This window comes from Xiphophorus maculatus, chromosome 16, assembly GCF_002775205.1.
Source record: "Xiphophorus maculatus strain JP 163 A chromosome 16, X_maculatus-5.0-male, whole genome shotgun sequence".
In the NCBI taxonomy this organism is placed as follows: domain Eukaryota; kingdom Metazoa; phylum Chordata; class Actinopteri; order Cyprinodontiformes; family Poeciliidae; genus Xiphophorus; species Xiphophorus maculatus.
In genome coordinates, this window is record NC_036458.1 from 8189372 (window position 1) to 8212641 (window position 23270).

The 23270-nt window shown below is 39.6% G+C and overlaps 1 protein-coding gene across 3 annotated transcripts; it reads left to right on the forward strand.

The window, feature by feature from the left end:
* Window positions 1-4145: 4145 nt before the first annotated feature.
* Window positions 4146-22873, forward strand: ints1 (integrator complex subunit 1). Of its 3 annotated transcripts, none has more exons than XM_023349052.1 (48): window positions 4146-4249; window positions 4564-4684; window positions 4769-5059; window positions 5151-5347; window positions 5712-5849; window positions 5932-6091; window positions 6179-6284; window positions 6415-6601; window positions 7305-7450; window positions 7562-7703; window positions 8086-8262; window positions 8344-8452; window positions 8529-8649; window positions 8740-8817; window positions 8902-9059; window positions 9270-9366; window positions 9457-9548; window positions 9802-9862; window positions 9942-10139; window positions 10228-10357; window positions 10507-10686; window positions 10791-10940; window positions 11029-11208; window positions 11838-11942; window positions 12052-12219; window positions 12310-12421; window positions 12531-12689; window positions 12775-12921; window positions 13005-13103; window positions 13309-13433; window positions 13553-13807; window positions 13901-14060; window positions 14140-14271; window positions 15154-15322; window positions 15539-15662; window positions 15755-15870; window positions 15969-16056; window positions 16171-16421; window positions 19552-19681; window positions 20218-20351; window positions 20453-20645; window positions 20773-20897; window positions 20985-21094; window positions 21234-21347; window positions 21439-21509; window positions 21592-21683; window positions 21800-21909; window positions 22029-22873. In XM_023349052.1, the coding sequence occupies exons 2-48, from the start codon at window positions 4630-4632 to the stop codon at window positions 22142-22144; spliced, it is 6558 nt and encodes a 2185-aa protein (XP_023204820.1). In that variant the 5' UTR covers window positions 4146-4249; window positions 4564-4629; the 3' UTR covers window positions 22145-22873. The 3 variants fall into 3 exon arrangements, with proteins under 3 accessions (XP_023204820.1, XP_023204819.1, XP_005796779.1); XM_023349051.1 differs by having other exon boundaries at window positions 4567-4684; window positions 15536-15662; XM_005796722.3 differs by having other exon boundaries at window positions 4147-4249; window positions 15536-15662.
* The last annotated feature ends 397 nt before the right edge of the window (window positions 22874-23270 follow it).

Here is a 23270-nt window from a genome sequence, read left to right on the forward strand (position 1 = left end):
TTCAACATAGAGTTAAACGTAAGAACAACAACTCCGAATATTTAGATTTGGAATCTGAATCAACTTCATATATAGGAACTTTATGCATGTTTTGATAAACAAACATTTTCTCGCAATTTTTGGAAGTGGTAATATGCTGATAAAGCGATAAATTTTATGTAGATGTTAAAGTTCATAACAATGTGAGCACATCCATTGTAAGATATGTTGCATTATTCCATAATTTGAGCTGGGAGAATAATAGATATTGAATGAAAGTGGCCTGATAATGGAGCCTTGGAGAACTTCATAGCTAATTGTTGTGCACTCACTTTTATGATTGCCAAGTGACAAAAGTAATCATGGGTATACCAGAGCTGCTGCTGCTCGTTTGCATCAAAAGTGGTCATTTTGACACGGTTTAAGTATCAAAGCCTCATGAACTTCTACCTTTGGAGGTTTTCTGCCTCTATTCCACAAGGAAGACAGAGTATTGATTGGAAATTAATACATCCCTTAGAAAAAGCTTTAACGTGTTGTTAGAGACACTGAGGGATTTGAAATTGCCTTGTTACCTTTACAGCTAGACCTCAGACAAGCAGAATATGTGGAGGAATGGAGGAAGGAGATCAAAGAAAATAGCATACGATCTAGATGAAACAAAGAGGAGATAAGATTGCATTATTTTCCACATACTGATTTAACATAGATTAGATGACATAAAATCAAAATAAACAACATGAATTTCAAAGTGTATGGGTCAAATGGCATCTGATGGGATCATAAACAATTATAGGCCCTCCAATATGAAATTTTATTGTAAAATACACCAAATTTGCTGAGGAAAAACACTAAACCTGGAACATAAATACTTGAATGAGATTTATTTAAATGAAATTAGCCCAGGCTAAAGATGAGTTCACATAAACTGAAAAGAGGTTTAGACTGATGTGGTCAAGTCATATTTAAATCTAATGTCGATTAAAAAAAGCTGAGAAAATTTTGAGAAACATATAGACTGAATCTGAAGAAACACGCAGAGTCAGCGCATCACAGAAAGAGGTAAGATCAAGCATCTGTGGGAACATTTCTGAAATTCTGCATCAGTCAGATATCCAGCTGCTCTTTCAATTGAACACTGTCTTGCTGGAGTAAGCACAATAATGGGACAAAATAAACAAATATGTTCAACACGTAATGCACATTGAAAAAATCTGCTCCAGAATCTACCTGCTTTTGTTGTTTTTTTTCCCCCTGCTGGTTTCTCTATCTGTGGGGTCTGCTTTCCTTTCTGCCAGTTTTGGATTACAGGAAGTAACACTGACTCACAAATCTTTTTTCTCTCTGACTCAGATTGTTGAAGGCAGAAATCTGATCTGGTTGAAAGAGGCCCTCTGTTGTAAAGAACTCTTTTTTCTTGTTACTTCTGAGGGTACTAGATTGAAGCAAAAGACCAATGTTTAACTTGCAAGAATTTCTAAGCTGATTAAAGCATTGAAAATGAAATGCGTAATGTAAAAATATGTTTTTAAGTAAGTTTTGAATAAGTTTTCTCAGACACAGCATGCTTAAAAAAATACTTGGCACATCAGAAGGCTGCCTCTGGCGCACCATGAGCCGTACGTCATCCAAGTCGAAGAATTGTTTTTTTGCACACTTGTAGACTCCCAGAGTGACACAAGATTTAATTTGGAGCACTTATTAGACATTCCACTGACTTCACCAAAATGTGTTTCATATAAAAACACTTTACGTAACCAGCTGGCAGTACAGAGCTGCATGGAAAGGAACATGGTGGGGTTACAGTAGCCGTGGTGGCAAAAGCAGCAACTGGAGAAGCCTTTGTGGATTGATTTCAGTGCTACAAGGTTCTGCTTCATCACAAGTATTAAATTAACAAAGTAGAAGGTTATGGTATTGGAATCTTCATTTACGCATTTCAGTGGGAAGATGGGAAAATCTTTCCATACTAAAGCGTCTTGTCACAGCTGAGTAAGCCCCGAGGAATTAACAAATCACTTCCACTGACCAAGGGTGGGAATAAATATGAACATGAAGGAAAAGAAGAGCTCTGATGCTTCGGTTTTGTTTTCCCAGAACAGAGGCTTTTTTGTGAGTAATGCATGAAGGTGAAAGCTCTGTTAAGAATTTGTAGGTATTGGGTGTTTTTTAGATGGAAAACTTTTTTTGAAATAATTTTGATCTCTTTTGACATAGTGAAGTATTTTTGCTTAGTTTAGAAACGTTTAGATCTAGTTTGGCTCTTATCTCACTGATGTTAATATAGTGAGATATAGTAATATAGTCATTTCTGTATTGAATATCTGATTCAATTCTCAATATATTGTGATATGCAGTGTAGGACAGTAACATAATTTTAACAGGCTGATATGCTAAGTAAAAATGCTACTCTAGAGCACCTTAAATGATATAACTAAATATGGCTTTGCTTCTTTTTGTAATAATATCTGGTTTTCTTTTGCAACAGAAGTCAATCAGAGATAAATACTCTGCTGCTCCATAATGTTTCTCATTCATAAGGGGGTGCTTTTATAGATGTGAAGATTCAGAGTGTGCTCTTTTGTTCTCCCATAAAATTATGGATGCTGTTAAAGAAATTCTTAAAACTTGGATCTTTCAAACAGAAATTCTAGTTTTTGTCCATCAGGCAATGGACCAGTTAGCAGCTTAAATAACTTCTTACTCTGATTTAAGTGTGATTACCTTCAATATTACTTGAGAGTTAAGTTATATGTAATAGATTCATTCACAGAAAGTGTCATTTGGAGGTGGAAGGAGAAAGATACATGTATTGTTTTTTCTTCAGATAATGATCTAATGAGTATGACATTCATTTGAGTTTAGGCCCCTTCAGACAGTCCTTTTGAGAAGTAACATTTTTCTATATTTACAGGTAAAAGCTTTTGTCTCCATCAGGTTTGCTCATCTGGAGAGACTGAAATTAACTGTGACCAGCTTCCATGCGTATTTTCAAAAGAATCATCCCCATGCATAATGCTGCCAACACCCTGTTTGATTGTGGCATTTTTTTTTTTTACATATGCTAGTTATATGCTAAAATAATACATTTGATGCGTACATTGTTATCTGTCAGTTATGAGGGAATCAAGTGTGTTTTACATATGTTTAAGAAAGGGATGCAGAAAGCATCAGGGAGAGGGAGAGAGACAACGGTGGCACAAACAAGATTGATTTCAAACTTTAATTGTGACGTATAAGAAGCTTTTCCAAGCTCTGACTCAATCATAAAAGTAATTGCATGATTCATGTTTTGGGGCGATTGATGTAGCTAAAGTGATTAAGGGCACCCCTGCCCACACAAATTATAGGAGGGGCTTCAAGAGGCTCTGAGTTGACCTAGATTACTTTGAATATGATTCTGTGCAATATTCTGTTATATTGTAATGTATTTATTAACAGTAAACATATATATATATGGTGCACACTACACTGAGGAAACTGATGTTAGCCATTTAGAGACCAGTGTTAAATGTATCAATATACTATGTTCTGTAGAGAGATGTGCTGGAATTTGAAAATCTTTTCCTTCTTTTCTGTCTTTTGTGTGGTTTGGAATCTATTAAAACCATCAAAATGTAATTGGTGAAAAAAGAGAGGGGGAAAAAAACAACCTTTTCGACAAGTTTTTTTTATTCAGCCTTTCTTACATTGTCACAAAAACATACCAATTTAAATTCTAGCTTAAAGGGATTATTCATCCTGCTTACTATACACATTTGACCCCAAGTATGTTTTAATTATATGATCATTCAAGATAAAAAAGTTGATTTATGTTTTTTCCATCAACATTTTATGTTTTTACTGCCCTCTTGTGTTCATTATGCATAAGTACATTCATTTTGTGAACATTATAATACGTCATTCTGTGAGCGAGTCTCTGGGCATGAGGATGGGTAAGTCTAATACTGCTACCTGGTGGACACATTGAGTAACTACACATTGAGTAACATTACATTTTGAACGGTTAAGCTTAAGGTTATTTGGGGTTTCTTGGAATGTACTTCAATGTAAACGTAAACTGGCTGTAATATTTATCATTATCACATCATTACCAATATTATTAACAGTAAAGATTAGTAAAAGAGAGCAGAAAACCGGTCTGCGCCGCTTTGCTGTTATGACACCACTTTACGCAGGATGGCGGTGTTGGTAATTTTCTTGGATAATGAAAAAGTTACAACAGAAGAAGCCACCATCGCTTACTGTTTGGGGTATCTTTATTGAAACGGTAATTTTTATTTTGACATGGAATATTATTCCTTGTCAGAGTTAGTCATTTTTGTAAAGCGTTTATCTTTTTTGAATGTCTTTCTGGTTTTAAGATGAATTAAAAATTGCTTTGATTGTCGTTCATGCTAAAACTTTAGCTCGTTAAGTTAGCTTAAATTGCTAAAGGTAACTGGCTCTGCTTGTGTTTTGTTGTTACTTTGCCACTCCTGTCTGTAATGTGGATGTAATAGAAAGTATAAAGGCTTCATATCGAAACTATTTTAAATCTGTAACACAACCGTGTGCTCTTTGTTTTTACTATTTTATCATTAGAAGGCTCCTCAAAGACAATGTTATTAGCTCATCCTGCTGTTTGAGTTCTTGCGCCGGTCTATCAACATGAATCGCCCAAAACCTACAACACTGAGGCGCCCAAGTGCTGCAAAACCGTCAGGTAGCACAATTTAAAAATCCAGCCTCAATTTGAATTTTGTGTTACGTAAATTATACATGATAAATGTGCCATCTTTTTTCTCAGCCCATCCTCCACCAGGGGATTTCATCGCTCTGGGATCAAAGAGCCAGTCAGGAGAACCCAAAGCGCCTCCTGTCCTCCTAAAACCAGCATCAACTGGTTTACCTGCTGACCGTAAGAGAGAGACCTCCTCTGCTCTGCCCTCCTCATCCAGCTTGTCCACTCTTACCAAGAGACCCAAATTATCTACTACACCTCCTGTCAGTGCTCTGGGACGCCTTGCCGATGTTGCAGCAGTGGACAAGAGGGCTATATCACCCTCGATAAAGGAGCCTTCAGTGGTACCAATTGAAGGTAAACCACTTGTTTTATGTCGGCACATGATCTGACAGATGAACAGCTAAAATTTCTGTAGTTCCTAACAGATTGCTCCTCATTTGTGCAGTATCTCCAGCCGTTCTGCTGGATGAGATCGAAGCTGCAGAGTCAGATGGAAACGACGATCGTGTCGAGGGATTGCTGTGTGGAGCAGTGAGGCAGCTGAAGATGAACAGAGCCAAACCGGATATCACTCTGTACCTCAGCCTAATGTTTCTTGCCAAAATCAAGCCCAATGTTTTTGCTACTCAAGGAATTATTGAGGTGAGACTCTAGGTGTACACTGTCCAGAGGATCTACTGAATGGAAAGATGGTGTAATAGAATCATATGCATTTCTCAAATTCCACACAGATGAAATGATAAAATTTGACAAATTTTGAAATTCTGCAGTCACACAATTCACTTTCATATCTTTGCCAGGGTGCATCATCACCACCATGTCAAATGTATACAATTAAACCAGAAATTGTTGTACAGCTTGTTTTTTTTCCTCTCTAATTTTCTCTTTTAATTCTAATAAATGAACCAATTATTCATTCAGGAAGTAATTTGACTGTAAACAAATAATCTTATAATTGTTAAATTTGGACTAAACTTTTTTTTACCTGTCTCTCCGTTATCACCAGGCGTTGTGCAGCCTCCTGCGTCGGGACGCTTCCATCAACTTTAAAGCAAAAGGCAACAGCCTGGTGTCAGTTCTGGCGTGCAATTTACTCATGGCAGCCTATGAGGAGGATGAGAACTGGCCAGAAATCTTTGTCAAAGTGAGAACATTTGGAAATTTAACTAGCAAAATATAAATATTGACTTAAATTCTTATTGCATGTAATTAACTGCATTTTTTAGGTTTATATTGAAGACTCGCTTGGAGAAAGAATATGGGTTGACAGCTCCCACTGTAAGACTTTTGTCGACAACATCCAGACGGCTTTTGGCACTAAGATGCCACCAAAGAGTATGCTGCTGCAGGCTGACAGTGGTCGCACCCCTGGGGATCTTAGTGCAGGTGGCGTAAATACTTTTTGGCCTGGCCAGATCTATGGGGTTTTTTTAACTGACTTTTGATGTCATGTTTTGCTTTTTGATCTGCTAGGTAACAGCCCTCATCCATCAACACCAGATGAAGATGACAGTCAGACTGAATTACTAATAGCAGAAGAGAAACTTAGTCCTGAGGATGAAGGCCAAATTATGCCGAGGTATGACTGATGGCTGTTTTTCTTTGTTTTTATTAGTGTTTTGCACTTAAATAAGCTAAAACATTATTTAAAAAATCTCTTAAATTGCTATGGTTTTGTTGTCTTTTTCTGATCATGTCTCATTTTATAGGTATGAGGAGCTGGCAGAGAGTGTGGAAGACTATGTGCTGGACGTCCTGAGGGATCAGCTGAACCGCAGGCAACCGATGGACAACGTGTCCCGGAATCTGTTGCGTCTGCTCACCGCAACTTGCGGCTACAAAGAGGCTCGTCTTCTGGCCGTGCAGAGGCTGGAGATGTGGCTCCAGAACCCGAAGGTAAGAAATACGCATGAATGCTGGGTAATGTCTTTCACAAAATGAGTTATTTAAAAAAAAGCCAAAGGACATAGACTCTTCCTGGTTGAATTGTGATCATTATTTGCTTTGAAGATTTCATTTGTGACGCTGTTGATTTGATCACTTTCATCTGTGAGTCTAAAAAGTGTCTGGGCCATTTAGCTTTTCCTGAAAGTCAATGTCAACTCAATATCAACTGTGATCTGGTTATAAAGTTTGACATTTTGCTTTGATGTCCTTAAAGCTGCACTATGTAACTTTTATAAACAATGGGTTTCCCCCCCCCCCATATTTGTTAAAACTGTCACTATGTTGTGATAGTATAATATGTGACAGATAAGTGAAAAAATCAAGAACCTCTGCCTCCTCCCTGTGGCCCTACTGCCATCTACAGAAATACACCGCTCAGTCAAAAACAATCAATCAGAGCCAGGTAGAAGGTCTTAGTGATGTGTACAGTGGGAGGATGTGCTGCACACATCATCCCACTTGCTCTTGGCTGTGCTACACAGACTTGTGTCAGCATGTTGTTGACAAAAGTTACATACCACAGATTAAACCATCAAAAGTTATTGAAAATGAACAAACCACTGTTATGAGTACAGTTGTGTCAATATATTAGAGGCACGCCATCGTCATTATTTGTAGCTGACTGTTGCTTTTTTTCATCTTGTGCACAAAGCTAACTCGACCCGCTCAGGACCTCCTCATGTCGCTGTGCATGAACTGCAGCACACACGGAGCAGACGACATGGAGGTGATCTCCAGCCTCATCAAGATCCGTCTGAAACCTAAAGTTTTACTGAATCACTATATGCTGTGTGTGAGGTGTGTGTAACTACTCGCTGTCATTCTTTTGACTTGTTACAAAAGTGTCAGTGTTTTTATTTATTTATTTTCTTTCATTTCTTAACATGTGCTTTGGATGCTCTTCGCCAGAGAGCTGCTAAACGCACATAGAGACAACTTGGGCACGATGGTGAAGCTGGTGATTTTCAACGAACTTTCTAATGCCAGGAATCCCAACAATATGCAGGTTCTGCACACAGTGCTGCAGCACAGCCCAGAACAAGCACCAAAGGTGAGATTAGACTCATTTAGAGTCACATGGAAACAAATTGAGGGTTCCTATGAGGCAAGGAAAACTACATATTTTTATGTAATTATTTTCATATTTCCTTAGAAGATCAAAAAACTGTTATGTGTATACATGTTAAAACATGGACTCCTGTGGCTTATAGACACATACAGCCAACAACCTTTTGTTGTTTTTGTTAAAGTTAGTTGGTGTGGCTTATAGTCAGATATGCTCAATAGTCCAGAAATTTACGGTATTTTAAAATTCTAAAATGAAAAAAAATAGAATTTTGAACCTTGAAGGTATACAATGTTCTTATTTATTTGCAATCAGTTAAAGTTTTTTACCTCAAAAGAAATTTATTTTCTTGTCTTTGCATGTGCAGTTCCTGGCGATGGTGTTCCAGGATCTGCTAACCAATAAGGACGACTATCTGCGAGCCTCTCGAGCTTTGCTCAGAGAGATCATCAAACAGACCAAGCATGAGATCAATTTCCAGTCGTTTTGTTTCGGTTTGATGCAGGAGAGAAAAGAGACCAGCTATGTGGACATGGAGTTCAAAGTAAGCACACGTGACGATCGCCCCGCTCTGCTTTACTTCAGCCGTTTTCTTTATTTATTTAACCTCCATCCTTTGCTGTAGGAGCGCTTTGTGATCCAGGTGACGGATTTACTCACAGTCTCCATGATGTTGGGCATCACTGCTCAAGTTAAGGAAGCTGGCATTGCGTGGGACAAAGGAGAGAAAAAAAGTATGGATTGATGTGATCAATGATGTGTGATCAGCTTTTTGTTGACTTGAACGATTTTTTTATTTTTTTTTCTCAGATCTGGAAGTCCTGAGGTCCTTCCAGAATCAGATTGCTTCCATCCAGAGAGACGCTGTGTGGTGGCTCCACACGGTGGTCCCTACAATCAGCAAAGTGGGCGCAAAAGACTATGTCCACTGGTCAGTGTAAACCTGTCTGATATGTTTACTGTCAAACTAGCTTTGCACTTTACTTTTGTTTCTATTACTTTATCTCCCTCTCGTGTGCAGCCTTCACAAAGTGCTTTTCACCGAGCAGCCTGAGACTTATTACAAGTGGGACAACTGGCCTCCAGAAAGTGACAGGAAGTGAGTTTACTTTCAGCGTTTCTGAACGTCTTTTAGTTTTCCAACTGTCTTTAATTGATTTAATGTTTTTTTTCTGTTCCTCAGTTTCTTCCTCCGCCTTTGTTCTGAGGTGCCGCTGCTCGAGGACACGCTGATGCGCATCCTAGTCATCGGGCTGTCCCGTGATTTGCCTCTCGGCCCGGCTGATGCCATGGAGCTCGCAGATCACCTGGTCAAGAGAGCCGCTGCGGTTCAGTCCGATGGTGAGCGAAGATCCGTTCCAGCTGTTTATTTTACTCTCTGTCAAAATGTCTGGACAGTACTTTAAACACTTGTGCCTCAGCGCAATGTGCCACTTGACTTATTCCGAGAGGAAACTCCTTCATTCATGTTTTATCTTTGTGAGTTGGTTAAGTGGTGATTGTGAAGCATGAGCAAAGCTAATTTTGTTTATCTGGTTTCCTGATAAATAGATCTAGAGGTCCTGAGAGTGGAGAGGATCCAGCTCATTGATGCTGTGCTGAATCTGTGTACATACCACCACCCAGAGAACATTCAGCTGCCAGCTGGGTAGGACATTGGTCTTTTATTGGCTTTGAAAGACACACACTGGGTCACTCAAACACAAACTAAAAATAACTCATGGCTTTGTTGTTTAAGGTACCAACCGCCAAATTTGGCGATATCCACTCTCTATTGGAAGGCATGGCTCCTGCTGTTGGTGGTGGCTGCCTTTAATCCTCAAAAAATAGGTAGAGTAATAGCATGTGTGTAGCATATTGCAAAGTATTCATCCTTGGACTATTTTCTCACAATACAATAGCAATAAATGCAGGCTACATTTTTCAGATTTTTATCTTTCAGAAATTGTAAACTATGTATTTTTTTTAAATTTTCAACTATGCACTAGTTTGTGTTGATTTATCACATACTGTACATTGAAGTTATACTCTAGTAATGAACTGTAGTTGTTATGCTCCAACATTTCTTTTTTTTTCTCTTCAGGCTTGGCTGCTTGGGATGGTTATCCTACCCTGAAAATGCTTATGGAGATGGTAATGACAAAGTAAGTAAAACTTGTAATTTGTAGGAAAATCATTTCCAAGTGAACACCAGCTAAGACTTTTTTCTCTTTTATTTCTCAGTAACTACACTTACCCGCCATGCACCATTGCCGACGAAGACACAAAGACAGAAATGATCAACAGGGAGCTGCAGATCTCCCAGCGGGAAAAGCAGGAGATTTTGGCCTTTGAGAGCCATTTGGCGGCTGCCTCTACGAAGCAGACCATCACAGAGAGCAACAGCTTGCTACTGTCTCAGCTCACCAGCCTGGACCCACAGTAAGATGTTAATTGAGAGATCCAGATTTTTAAGCTTGCAATTTTTTCCCCCCCTTCTAAAATCCATAATGTATGTTTTTGTGTTAAGGGGTCCTCCGCGTCGGCCCCCTCCTCAGGTGCAGGAACAGGTGAAAAGCCTCAACCAGTCACTCCGCCTCGGTCATCTCCTCTGTCGCAGTCGCAGCCCTGACTTTTTGCTCAACATCATCCAGAGACAGGTGATGGAAACATCCGTATGACACTCGCTTCTGAGTTTTCTGCTGTCTTGAGGACGGTCATAGATCTTCAGCTGCTGCTGTATGGATAAACGTAAGAGGAAATGTGAGTTTTATCTGATTGTTGAAGTTTCTGCTTTTTAATCTGAAAGGCGTCCTCTCAGTCCATGCCCTGGTTGGCCGACCTGGTCCAGTCCAGTGAGGGTTCCCTGGATGTGCTTCCAGTTCAGTGTTTGTGTGAGTTCCTTCTACACGACGCTGCTGATGACAGCCTGCCAGTGGAGGACGACGAAGATGGAGAGAGCAAAGAGCAGAAAGCCAAAAAGAGACAAGTACTTATTTTTCTTTCTTATACTTACCATCCTGGATTTAAAGTTAATGCATGCTGGATTTTACTAAACACAGATTCTTAACTGCTCCTTATTTGTTCTCGTAGCGACAACAAAAGCAGAGGCAGCTGCTTGGACGGCTCCAGGATCTTCTCCTGGGTTCTAAAGCTGATGAACAGACAACCTGTGAAGTTCTGGATTACTTCCTGCGCCGTCTTAGCTCTTCCCAAGCTGCTTCCAGAGTCTTAGCCATGAAGGTACCAAACTAAAACCCAAGTAAAAACTCTTTCTAGTCGCATTGTGTTGGGGGAACAAATTAAGTTCTTATATTTTATGTATACGCAGGGTTTGTCTTTGGTGCTGAGCGAAGGAGGCTTAAAAGATGGAGAGGAGCGAGAGCAGCCCATGGAGGAAGACTCTGCAGATGCCGAGCTTCTGCCTGGTTACCAGTGGCTCCTGCAGGACCTCCCGAAGCTCCCCCTGTTCGACAGCGTCCGTGGCATGACGTCCACCGCCCTGCAGCAGGTCAGTCCGAATCAACGACGAGCTAGTGTCATTTGTGGAGCTTTTTACCAGATTTTCATGGGTGCTTGAAATTCTTAAGAATGCTTGAGTTTTTATAAGATGCTTTCAAGGTTTGGAAAGCGCTTGATTTCTGTAGATAGTCCTTGAAAGTGCTCGATATTCCATTTGCACCGTTTTGAAAAAGAGAAGACTGTTTAAAGAAAGTCAAGTGATGATTCATATTGTGTTTAAGCATTTAATTTGAGAAGGTAGGTAATTTATCTCAACACAAACAGATTTCTTCAATGCAATGCATATTTATTATTATTCCTAATGGCTCAAATGATATGCGTATAAGAGACAGAGACTTTTCAAAACATAACATTTTGTTATATTTTAGTTTACTTTGTCCATGCAGTGTGGAATACCATCACAAGACATTATCAGCAGTAAAAACTGTTGTCATACAATAATGAATTGAAATTGTCTTCTTTAAATTGTATTGTTTTTATCTCCAAAGTGTGGTGCTGGAAAAGGTTGAAAATGCTTGAAAATGCTTAAAAAATGCCTGAATTTTACACTTTTTGGGAAAAGTGTACAAACCAATTGTTTTCTCCTAACAATTGATTATTTTTTTTGCTTTCTTAAAGGCCATTCACATGGAAACAGATCCTCAGACCATCAGCGCATACCTCATCTATCTTTCCCAGCATGCTCCGATAGAGGAGCAGGCAGCTCACAATGACCTCGCGCTGGTAATCAAAGCAAGTTGCTTGCATCTTCTCCTGCCTCCGCTTCGATTTCGCAGAGGAGTGCTGACAGCTTTTTTTTTTTTCCCCTCTCTCGCTGTCTTTCTTCTTCCAGGACATTGCCCGACTCATTGTGGAGCGTTCCACCATCATGAACAATTTGTTTTCCAAACACTCCAGCAGACCTGAGTCCAACGCAGTTCTCTCTGCTTTCCTCACTATATTTTCTACGTACATCAAGAGGATGAGGAAGACGAAGGAGGGCGAGGATCTGTACAGCTGGGTGAGACGAACAATTAACACAAAGTGAAACCGCTTCTTCAAACTTTGTAACAGATCTCAACGGTGATTTTATTTTAATTTTCTTTCCCAGTCAGAGTCTCAGGACCAAGTGTTCCTCCGCTGGACGACAGGAGAGACGGCCACGATGCACATTCTTGTTGTCCATGCAATGGTGATCTTGCTAACGCTGGGACCACCCAAAGGTAGACTAGCTTACTTTAGGTTTGCTTTGTTAAAGAAGATAGAAGAACAGAGTGTCCGTGCGAACAATCTTTACATTTTTGACTTTGCTTGATTGTAATTTTCCTACAGGAGAGAGTGATTTTTATGCTCTGTTGAACATCTGGTTTCCTGAGAAGAAACCTCTGCCTACTGCCTTCCTGGTCGACACTTCGGAGGAGGCTCTGCTGCTGCCGGACTGGTTGAAACTGAGGATGATCCGTTCAGAGGTCTCTCGATTAGTAGATGCAGGTAAAATGTAAAATTACAACATTACCTTCCACGGGAGAGTTTTTTTTTTTACATGAACCAAACATTGTGGTGTTTTTTTTTTCAGCTTTACAGGACTTGGAGCCTCAGCAGCTGCTGCTATTTGTCCAGTCATTTGGCATTCCCGTCTCCAGCATGAGTAAACTCCTGCAGTACCTGGATCAGGCCGTCTCTCATGATCCAGAGAGTCTGGAGCAAAACATCATGGACAAACGTAAGGTTTTTCTCCAGATGTTCTTCTTTTCAAAAGTTAATGCAGTTAAAATTGTCATAATGTGTTTATTTCTTCAACAACAGACTACATGGCTCATCTGGTTGAGGTGCAGCATGAGAGAGGGGCCACTGGGGGCCACACTTTCCATGCTTTGCTTAGCTCATCCCTTCTGCCACGCAGAGGTCAGTTACTTTATCTCCCAGATTCTTATTGTTTTTATGCTGGACATAAAAACAATATGTTCAGCAAATTATTACATAGCTGTAATAATTTGAGTTTAATCAGCAAAACTATATTATGTCATTAAACTTCCACATACTTAGGTAATTTATAAACCACAGGATACAAATTAGGTTTTGTGATTCCTAAATTCTTTCTTCTTGGCAGATTCATTGGAAACTAACAAGGCAAAAGTTACTGTGGAAACGACTCACAGCTCAGTAAAGATGAGAGCGGCCACTCAGCTTCCACCAGTCGGGCCTGAGGATGACCTCACCGGCATGTTGCTTCAGGTCTCCTTTCTTTTGGTTTTCTAAACATCTTCCCTAACCACTTTTTGTTTCTTTATTGTCGACCATGAAGTTGCTAAGTACATATATAAAACTGATTGGTTTATTTGTGTCTTCGCCAGATTTTCCCGATAAAGGTGGACCCTCGTTGGCACGGGCCTCCTCCCAGTCAGCTCTCTCTCACCTTGCAGCAGGCGTTGGCTAAGGAGCTGATGCGGGCCAGGCAGGGGCAGATTCAGCAGGGGGGTCTGGCCTTTCGTCTCCTGCAGGCTGTTGCAGCTCTGCTCACTTCCACCCATGCAGGGCCGATTGTGATGTCAATGCACCGCAGCCATGCGCTCTCCTGTCCTCTAATCCGCCAACTACATCTGTACCAGGTGGAAGATATGACCACACCAGACAGTGTGTAACCGTCTTCCTGCTTGATATAATAGTTTTGTCTGATTTTGTTTCATCCTATGCCGCTGCAGCGCCTCGTTTCCCAGGACATTGCTTTCTCCTCTCTATTCCTAAAAGTCGTCGTCGAGATGTTGATGTGGTTGGACAACCCGACTCTGGAAGTCGGACCTCTGAAGTCTCTTCTCAAGACCTTCGCTGGTCAGAACACTCACATACAGCGACACAGTGATGGTGAGAATACTTTGTCTTTTTTTATGCTGGTGGATTGATGTTTGCATGAATAACTTTTTGCGTGTTTGCTGCTTTGCAGTGAGAACAGGTTTCATCCATCTGGCCGAAGCGTTGGCGTACCGCAGAGACCCCGAGGTGCCGCTAAGAGCTGTCATGGCGATGCTGAAAGCCGGAGAACGATGCAACGCTGAACCTGAGCTCATTGGCAAAGGTATCAATGGAGCTAAGGGACAATAAACGGATCCTTAAAGCTGTTTATTGTGTATACACAATGCTTTGACATTGTCATTCTTTCGTTGGAGCCTTTATATGCACAAGAATTTTGTCTGAATTCTGGCTGAAAGTTGAAGTTTATCTATTACTCACTTTGAAATTTTGCTTGCAATTATTTTAGTAATCGATTAATAAATTATTCTGATCATTAATCACATAAAAAATCATCACATTCAGCAAACATTAAAAGATGAAAATAAACAATTGGATTCCTTTTTTGAAATAAGAATTAATTTATTTTTTTTGCCTAAAATGCAAAACAACATTCTTTTGGTGTGAACTTGATCATTTGTTACCAAGGGTGCATCCACTGCTAATAAATATTTTTAACATCAACATGTGAAGAGCTCAGCATTAATACAGTGTAGTACTCTTTTTTTTTGACAATTATTTGGATTAACTGATATTTGGGTAGCAAAAGGTGCTTAATAAGATTGTTTTTACATAATTTATATGCCACCTGAGTTCAGGATAGAACATATTTACAGACAAATGTTTTTCATCTTAACTGCAAAATGTTTATTTTTTTACACAGTTTTGGCCAAATTACTGCTCTGACTGTGTTGTTCAGCAAATGACCTTTTTCTGCTTGTGTGCACTCCAGTTAATGATCAGGCAATAATTAAAAGAGCTGACGATTATTTCAATAATTGATTTATCACAATTAATCGTGATTTATTGTTTCAGCCCTAATGCAATTAATAGAAGAAGGCAAAGCCGTAGTCTAATGGCATCTCAAACTTATGTTTAATTCCATGTATCAGGTTAAAGCTTAGTGGTTGTTTCTGTTAGTTTAACCGTTCTGTCCTATTTCTGTTAGTGTTAAAAGGGCTGATGGAGGTAAAGTCACCATATTTGGAGGAGCTCCTGTCGCTGCTGATGACCGTTGGCACTCAGAATGGGGCAGCTGGCCCTGTTGCCATGGTGATATCCCTGCTCCTCCAGGAAGGCGAAGAGAGACCAGGGAAAAAGGAAGTGGAAACGAAGAGGTGAGTACTGTAGCTGTTTATCCCGTTTGGTTTCCATAAGAAATGTTTATGTCTAACTGAACCAAATGAGAGACACACCTGATAGAGACAGAACCAGCAGAACTACACCTGCTGCGTGTCTTCTTGTACTTTTAAGCTGCTATTGGGTCTTGCCTAATTGATTTAACAGATTTATAAGTTTAGTAGCTAACCTCTCCGTTTGCCCTTCCTCAGCAGTTGTGAGGTAACTAAGTCAGGACTGAACTCCGGCCTGTTGGTTGATTGGCTGGAGCATCTCGACCCTGAAGTTACTTCAGTGTGCCCAGACCTGCAGCAGAAGCTGCTTTTTGCCCTCAACAAGGTAAAATCAAATTTGTACAGGAACTTTCCTACTTTTGGTCAAATGACAGAATAATATGCTGCATTAATGATCCATTTTTTTGTGCGTTTTAGGCACGAGGCACCCCTGCTTACAGACCTTATCTTTTGGCCTTGCTTACTCACCAGTCCAACTGGTCCACCCTGCTGCAGTGCATCAGCGCTCTTCTCTGCAAGCACAGAGACTACAAGTACAATCCATCTGCAATATCCTTTGTGACATACATAATATATAATAAATGTCAAATGACTAAAATAATTAGATCTTTTTATTTTTTATTTTTGTTAGACTGGATCCGTCATCAGCCCTAGACTTCCTCTGGGCATGCAGTCATATTCCACGCATCTGGCAAGGACGTGACCAGAAGATTCCTCATGTAACTTTAAACTGTTGCATTCACACTTTCCTGACGACTTCGTGTTGTTTCTGTTGAAAACAAGGTGATTAATTTTTATCTGCTGAGGCTGATGGCTTGTATTTGCTTCTGCAGAAGAAAACAGAAAAGTTTGTACTGCGACTGAGCTCCGAGGAGCTCATCAGCCTGGTGGACCTGATCTTGTCGGAATCAAAGCTCAGTAGCGTCAACTCACCCAGCGATGGTAGAAGCGGCCTGGACCAGGCTTCCTGTTCCCTTATCCAATCCAGACTTCCTCTCCTTCACTCCTACTGTGATGGGTCCCTCGAAAACATCAAGAAAGTATCAGAATACCTCATTAACTGCACAAAGAAGTGGGATGACAGGTAAGGTTTAATTTCACACCTGTAGTTTTTTTATTTTGTTGCTTTGGTTTGAATCGGTTAATAAGTTTAACTTGTAACTTTTTCCAGTTGTTCAGTTTGTTTTCACTCAAAGAAAACTTTAAGCAGACCTAAATCTGTCACTAAAAACCAAGTGTGAACATTCAGTCTGTTTATTGGTCAGATGTGTCCAGGGTGAGAGAACCAAGTGTAAACACAGGAAGCAGATTCTGTCTTCCAAGCCAGTGTAAAACAAAGAAGTTAATTTTATTGTATTATTTCAGGCAAAATTGTCTGAGAAGACATTTTGAAAGTTGAATAGGGCTTTATGCTTCAAGGAAAAAAAAATGCAGAGCCATTGTTCATTAGTTTGTTTTGTAATTCATTCTGAATGCAGCGCAAACCCGGCCACAGGAAGGCGTTTTGCTCAAACTTGCTGCGCAGATTTGGGAGCTGAGTCAGATCCGTGTTGGTTCATGCTCTCTCTCACTCTCACTCCTGGTCAGAACCAAAGTTGGTTTTAAACTGATGTGATACCTTGGGTGTAAAAAACACCTTAAGAGTTAAAGTGTGTGTGTATTTAAAGAGATTTAAAGAAGAATCCTTGAAATACCAGCTGTTAACTAATAATTAAACACAAAAGTCAATGGATGTCAAAACTTAACAGAAAAATGTATCACTTAAGAACATTTACTGAATAATTTTACATTCATAAAAAATGTTTATGATGGGTAATATGGGGTGCTGTGGTGGCGCATAAGCAAAGCACGACCCATGTATTGAGGCCTTACTCCTCATGGCGATGGTCACAGGTTCGATTCCCGGCCTGGTGACATTTGCCACATGTCTTCCCCTTTTCTCATTACAACAAAACCTTAAAAAGAATAACATAGCTTAAAGAGGCAGAACTTTAAGGTAATTCCTCAAAGTTTTGGTAAATGTTGACATAATAGCATCATGATGCTAATTTGCTGTTCATCAGCATCCAAACTGTTCTCTGTTGGACTGAGATCTGGTGCCTGTAGAGGCCATCAGAGTGCTGTGAACTCCTCATCATGTTCAAGAAATCAGTTTGAAATGATTTGAGCTTTGTGACACGGTGCATTATCCTGCTGGATGAAGTCATCAGCAGAGGGAACAGTATGGTCTGTGGTGTTGAGGAGCCCGTAGTGTGCCAAGAAAATATCCCCAACACCATTACACCACCCAGGCTGGACCACTGATACAGGACTGGGCGAATCAATGCTTTTGCTTCAAGTTCTGATTTTACAAGTTTAATGTTGCACCTGAAACCGATATTTAGTAGGCGAGGAAATGTTTTCAATCTGTAGTTGTCCGATTTCTCTGAACTTGTCCTCAGCAGTGCTTTAATATTGACTCAACTTTTGCTCATTGGACATTTTGTCTCTTTCAGACCAATTTCTGTAAATCTGAGAGATGTTTGCGTATGAAAGTACCAGTAGAATAGAGGTTCTACAACACACACAGCAGCCTGTGTGTATCAACAGCCATACCATCCTGGTAACCATGTAACATGCAAAGAACATGCAGACTTAATGCAGGGTGGGATTTAAATCAAAAACAGTTCTGGCAACTGCACCACCATGCAGCCTGAAATTTGGCTAATTTGTTTCATAAAGGCAAAATAGTGCAGCGGTAATTAGTGTTTATTCTGGTGCTCAATCATTTCCTCAAAATATCTTCAAATAATGTGAAATGTTTTATTTTCTTATGTTGCACTGATAGACTTGAGCTAAATTGCACCAGATTTTCCTTCTCCGCACAGATGAACTTTTTAGACTCCCCCTGTCACCCACAATGCTTTGGACCAGGGAGAACTCGATAATTAGGTCTATTGGTGTGAAATTAAAACCAGCAGAAGTCGTCTGTAGTGTGATCTCTTTAAAAGCTCAGTGTATTATAATGAAGGCAAGAGGATTAAGGCTGAAGCTCTAAACTTGCCTGTGTTGTGAATTCCTGCTCTGACTTAGCTGTCAGAGATCAGGGTGCAACTCTTTGTGGAGGCAAACCCTTCTTTCATGAACATGTCTCTGCTTATTAAACCACTTTAATGAGGAAACTTTGGCCAAGGTCAGGCAAAATTAGCTTCAGAATTACAGTATTTTAAGTAGCACTAAGCTTCCTGGTAAAATACTTGCAAGTGGGAACATGGCAGCATAAAAACACACTGAAAGTAAAGAGGTTTCAGCCTTGTGTTGGCTAAACATTTGAGGCTATGTAAAGCATTCTTATTCGGGGAGCTTTCTGTCAGATAAGCTGGTGTTTATTCCAATTACACCCAAACTGGTAACAACCAGCAAACTCTTTGCTCCTGTTCAAGGTCGCTGTGATTTGCTTTAAAGCATGGCTGTAATAAACTCCTCATTTAGCAAAGACTGCATCATACGAGTGTGACAAGGGCCTTATCCAGTAAGAGGATTGGGTGGAACTGCAGTGACTTAAATGCAAATACTTTTGAATTACATTATGTTATTTATTCTCGTTGCGTGAATTGATGTTGCTAGTCGACCGAAACAAAAAGGAGGCTTTGTAGTGCTTCCTGATCTCTGGAAAATCACATCTGATTATTGTTCATTTTTAAAAGATAAACCTGAGTAAAACTTTAGGAAAAATGACTGTTTTAATTGTTTGGAGGGTGTTCACATCCTTTAACGCATCTTCATTGAATTTTGCGACTAGAGTCAGATGTTAATTAGCTGCTAATATATCCTAGCTAGATACCATTTTTTGCATCTATCATGTGTACGGCTGGACAATGTTTATTTTTTGCCACTGGTTCACTTCAGTTACCAGCCCATATATGAGCCAATGGGATCCCCCAGTTATCTCCTATATTCACAGTTTTTTCAGTCTTAAATTTAATTCAAGCTGGCCTTAAAAAGTTCTTAAAAAGTCTTAAATTTGACTTGCTAAAGTCTGCAGTTGCCCTGATTCTGAGGTGTCAGTACATCATCAGCATTAATCCCATTTGGGTTATTGTAGCTTTGCTGTTGATACTCTGGCAGACTCAGTTTCTTGTAATGGAACCACAACAAAGTTGCTTGTTTTGTGTTGATTTATTTGTCTTCTAAATGTAGTGGACAGATCTCTATTTGAATTTTTTTTCCTTCAGTGCAATGAGTAGGTGGTGCCAGAACCTGCTGCTGCAAATCTATCTCCACTTCCCTGAGGTCATCCAGCATGTGACCCTGCCTGGAGACACGTTCAGCAGCGGCGGGGCTGCAGATGGTAGCAGCTGCAAGGTAAAAATGTCCCTCCTGCTTCATGTGCTACAGATTCAACAGTTTCTTGAGCAATTTTGTGCTATGTTTGTTCTGCTAAGTATAAAAGACTCCTTATGTACTGCATTAATATTAACACAAATGTGTTGATGTACTCATAGAAACTGGTTCTCACACAAAGGCCTACACAATTGGAATTAGTGTAGTTGACATCAAATACTTTAAGAACCCTTCAGTTTTTACTTTATTTGAGATTACAGCCTTAATCATGGATCTATCAATGCAATTTATTGCCTGTGATTAATATCTGCTGAAGTTAACAGTTAATGTAACGGAAAGTTCACTCAAATAAGTTTTGTGTTGTAGTCAGTGGAAGACTACAACACAAAATCAGCAGATTAGGCCTTACAGAAAATCAGAAATCTCAATCAACCTGTAAAAACTTGATTGGTGCATTTCTAGTTTTTCTTGTTTGCTAAATGCTTTCAATAATGAATTAAATCCATTTTTAACCTCTGTACTATGCCATAAATGCTTTGTGATTTTCTGTTTCTCAGCTGGATGTCCTGGTTCATCGCCTTGTGACGCTGCTTGCTGATGTTGGCGACTCCAAGTCTGCTGAGGGTCGTGTCTCTGATGCCAACCTTGCCTGTAGGAAGCTGGCTGTGTCGCATCCTGTTCTTTTACTCAGGTAGGTTAAAATAACACATTTTTAAATCTTTTAGATTTTCTACTTTTTTAAAGGACAGTTTGAAATGGTTACTGGTCCCATCTGCTCCGTTTGTCCCACAGACACCTCCCCATGATTGCAGGACTCCTACATGGTCGCATTCACCTGAACATGCTAGAGTTCCGTCAGCAAAACCACATGACGTTCTTTAGCAACGTTCTTGCCATCCTGGAACTCCTGCAACCACTTGTTTTCCACAGTGACCACCAGAGGGCGCTTCAAGACTGCCTCCTGTCATTTATGAAAGTCCTTCAGGTGCTCAAATCATTTATTTTCCCTTTAAGGGGATTCCAAAATTAAGGCAAACAAAACTTATTTTAGTGAATGAAATGTCTTAAGGTTTTTTTTATGTCATGTTTTTTTTTTTTTTTTTTTTTTGTAGAACTTTCAGAGGAGTCGTTTTCCGCTGATCTTCATTAATAAGTTTCTGCAGTTTACACAGAAGTACATAACACACGACGCTGCAGCTGCCATTCCTTATTTACAGAAACACTCTGACATCTTGCAGTAAGTCCGAAGTGCCTCTTATAAGACGATGGTTTCAAACACTGCTGGAGATCTTAAGGAAAAAATTTTTTTCTTCCTTTTTTTAAGGAGTTTGTGTGCAGAAAATCCAGATCTGGTTCAGCTAAAATCTCTACTCGCTGGACTCACTTTGCCAGTGAAAAGCTCCTCTGCAGACGTCACAACAGAAGAGAAAGATGGTGAGCACCTTTGTGTCCAATTAGGTTACTTTTTAACCCTAAAGAGTAAAACATTTACTAATTTTTAAGCATTGGATACATTTCCAGCTCAATTGTTTTTGCTCCTCATTCCTGACTGATTTTTCTGCTTACATTGCAGATGACTTGTCTGCCGGCTCTTTGCCCCTGGTCAACATATCTGCTCCATTTACACTGAGCGCTGCAGACATGACCATGTACTTGAAGAAGATGTCAAAGGGAGAAGCAGTGGAGGGTGAGAACCATACTGCTGCGGCGGTTTCACCCGAACATGAACAGTTTTCGTCTGTAGTGACTAATCGAGTGAATTTTACCATCTGCTGCAGATGTGCTAGAAGTGTTGACAGAGGTGGATGAGAAGTCGAGGAGGAGTCCAGAAATCATACAGTACTTCACCGTGAGTCACAAGGAAAAAGTCAACTCTGATCCGTGTCGCTGTGTGTAACGCGTCAATCACAGCTTTGTGTGGCTGTTTGCAGAACGACCTGCAGAGACTGATGACATCGTCTGAGGAGTTGAGTCGGAACATGGCCTTCAGTCTGGCCCTGCGCTGCATTCAGAATAATCCCAGGTGAGTTTGAAACATATCTGTTTTGCATTGAGTAAGCTTAAGAGTCAGTTGGTGCTGTTTTTTTTTTTTTTTAAGGTTTACTTTGAATAAATATAGTTTTTCTTTCTTTCCTGTAGCTTGGCGACAGACTTCCTGCCAACTTTCATGTACTGCATAGGGAGTGGTAACTTTGATGTGGTGCAGACTTCTCTAAGGAATCTTCCAGAATACGTACTAGTCTGTCAAGGTAACGAGCTAAAGTTTGTAGGAGGTGGTTTAGAAGTTTAAAAACCCGTCCAGCCCATCTTTGAAGAAAATAGTGAAACTTCTATCACTGCAATGAACTGTTGTCTGTTGTCTTTGCAGAACATGCTGATATTTTGCTCCACAAGGCCTTTTTGGTTGGTATCTATGGGCAAATTGACACCAGCTCAGTCATCTCCGAGTCCATGAAGGTGCTTCATATGGAATCAACAACTTAACTGCGACTTTCAGTCTGTCTAAAAATAGCGTCAGTCTCTCACATTAAAGATTCTCCCCTAAATCATTTCAGTTCTGAATAAATTGTTGACCTTTTGTGGTTTCCTGTAAAAGCAGTGAAAACAATTGAAGTGTTGGATGTAAACCACTCCACTTTCATTTTATATTGCATATTTTAGGCAATATAATAAATTTGATTTTAGTATTGATGATATATAGTAAGTATAATTCAGTCCTGTTATTTTACACTCCATTGAAAATCTGCTACAACTCAATTTAGAATTGAATGTGAAAAGGTAAATAAAACATAATCCAGTTAGAGGAACTTTTTGCCATTTGTGAAGTTAAGTTGAAAGCAGAAACATTACTTACTTCCTCTCTTCATCACACCAATTTTGCTAACTTTGTTTTGGCTTCATATTTTTAATAGGTGGAAAATACTGCACAGTAAGTTTAGATTACCACTGGGTAACTGAGCAATGTGACTTTTTATGTTTTTATTATTTTAAATGTGAAATTTATTAAAAGATTATTCTGAATGCGTCACAAAAAAGCTTTTATTAATTGACACATTCATTCTACTAATCGGCACGTTTTCAAACATGTCTGATATCCATAAAACTCAGAGGCCAAAGTAGAAAGTGTTGCCTTTCAAAACGATTTTGTAAATTAATCTGAACTTCTATATGTGAGCCACTTTGATGTGAATTAAAACATTCTTGAAATACCGATCTTTAATTTTTCTTATTTCAACAATCTAAAAGTGAAAGGTGTTACATTTCAGAAGATAATTTTTGCTTTGTGAAAACTCAAACTTCTATCTTACTATTGAAACAAGAACCCATTAATTGTCCTGGATAATTCATCACCTCAAATTTGACAATTAAATGACTAAACATTTAGTTTTATTCTGATCCTGATAAAAAAACAAAACTGAAGACGGCTGTTGGTTTCAGAGACCAGCTTTTCAGCTGGAGTTGACAAATTAAGGGTAAATGCTCGTGGTATAACGGAAACCACTTTGCCATGAAAGTATGGGTTGTTTTTTCTAAGTCTGAGTAAAAAAAAAAAGCTTCATAACAAAGTCAGAAGAAACAGTTAACTGTCTGCTGTAAGCATGCGGGTGAA

Excerpts from the sequence above, each read along its gene's own strand:
- ints1 (XM_023349051.1), top strand. The coding sequence starts at position 4,630 with ATGAATCGCCCAAAACCTACAACACTGAGGCGCCCAAGTGCTGCAAAA. Across the intron at positions 6,602-7,304 it reads TGTGGCTCCAGAACCCGAAG|CTAACTCGACCCGCTCAGGA; the intron begins GTAAGAAATACG and ends TTGTGCACAAAG. Across the intron at positions 9,367-9,456 it reads AACATTCAGCTGCCAGCTGG|GTACCAACCGCCAAATTTGG; the intron begins GTAGGACATTGG and ends TTGTTGTTTAAG.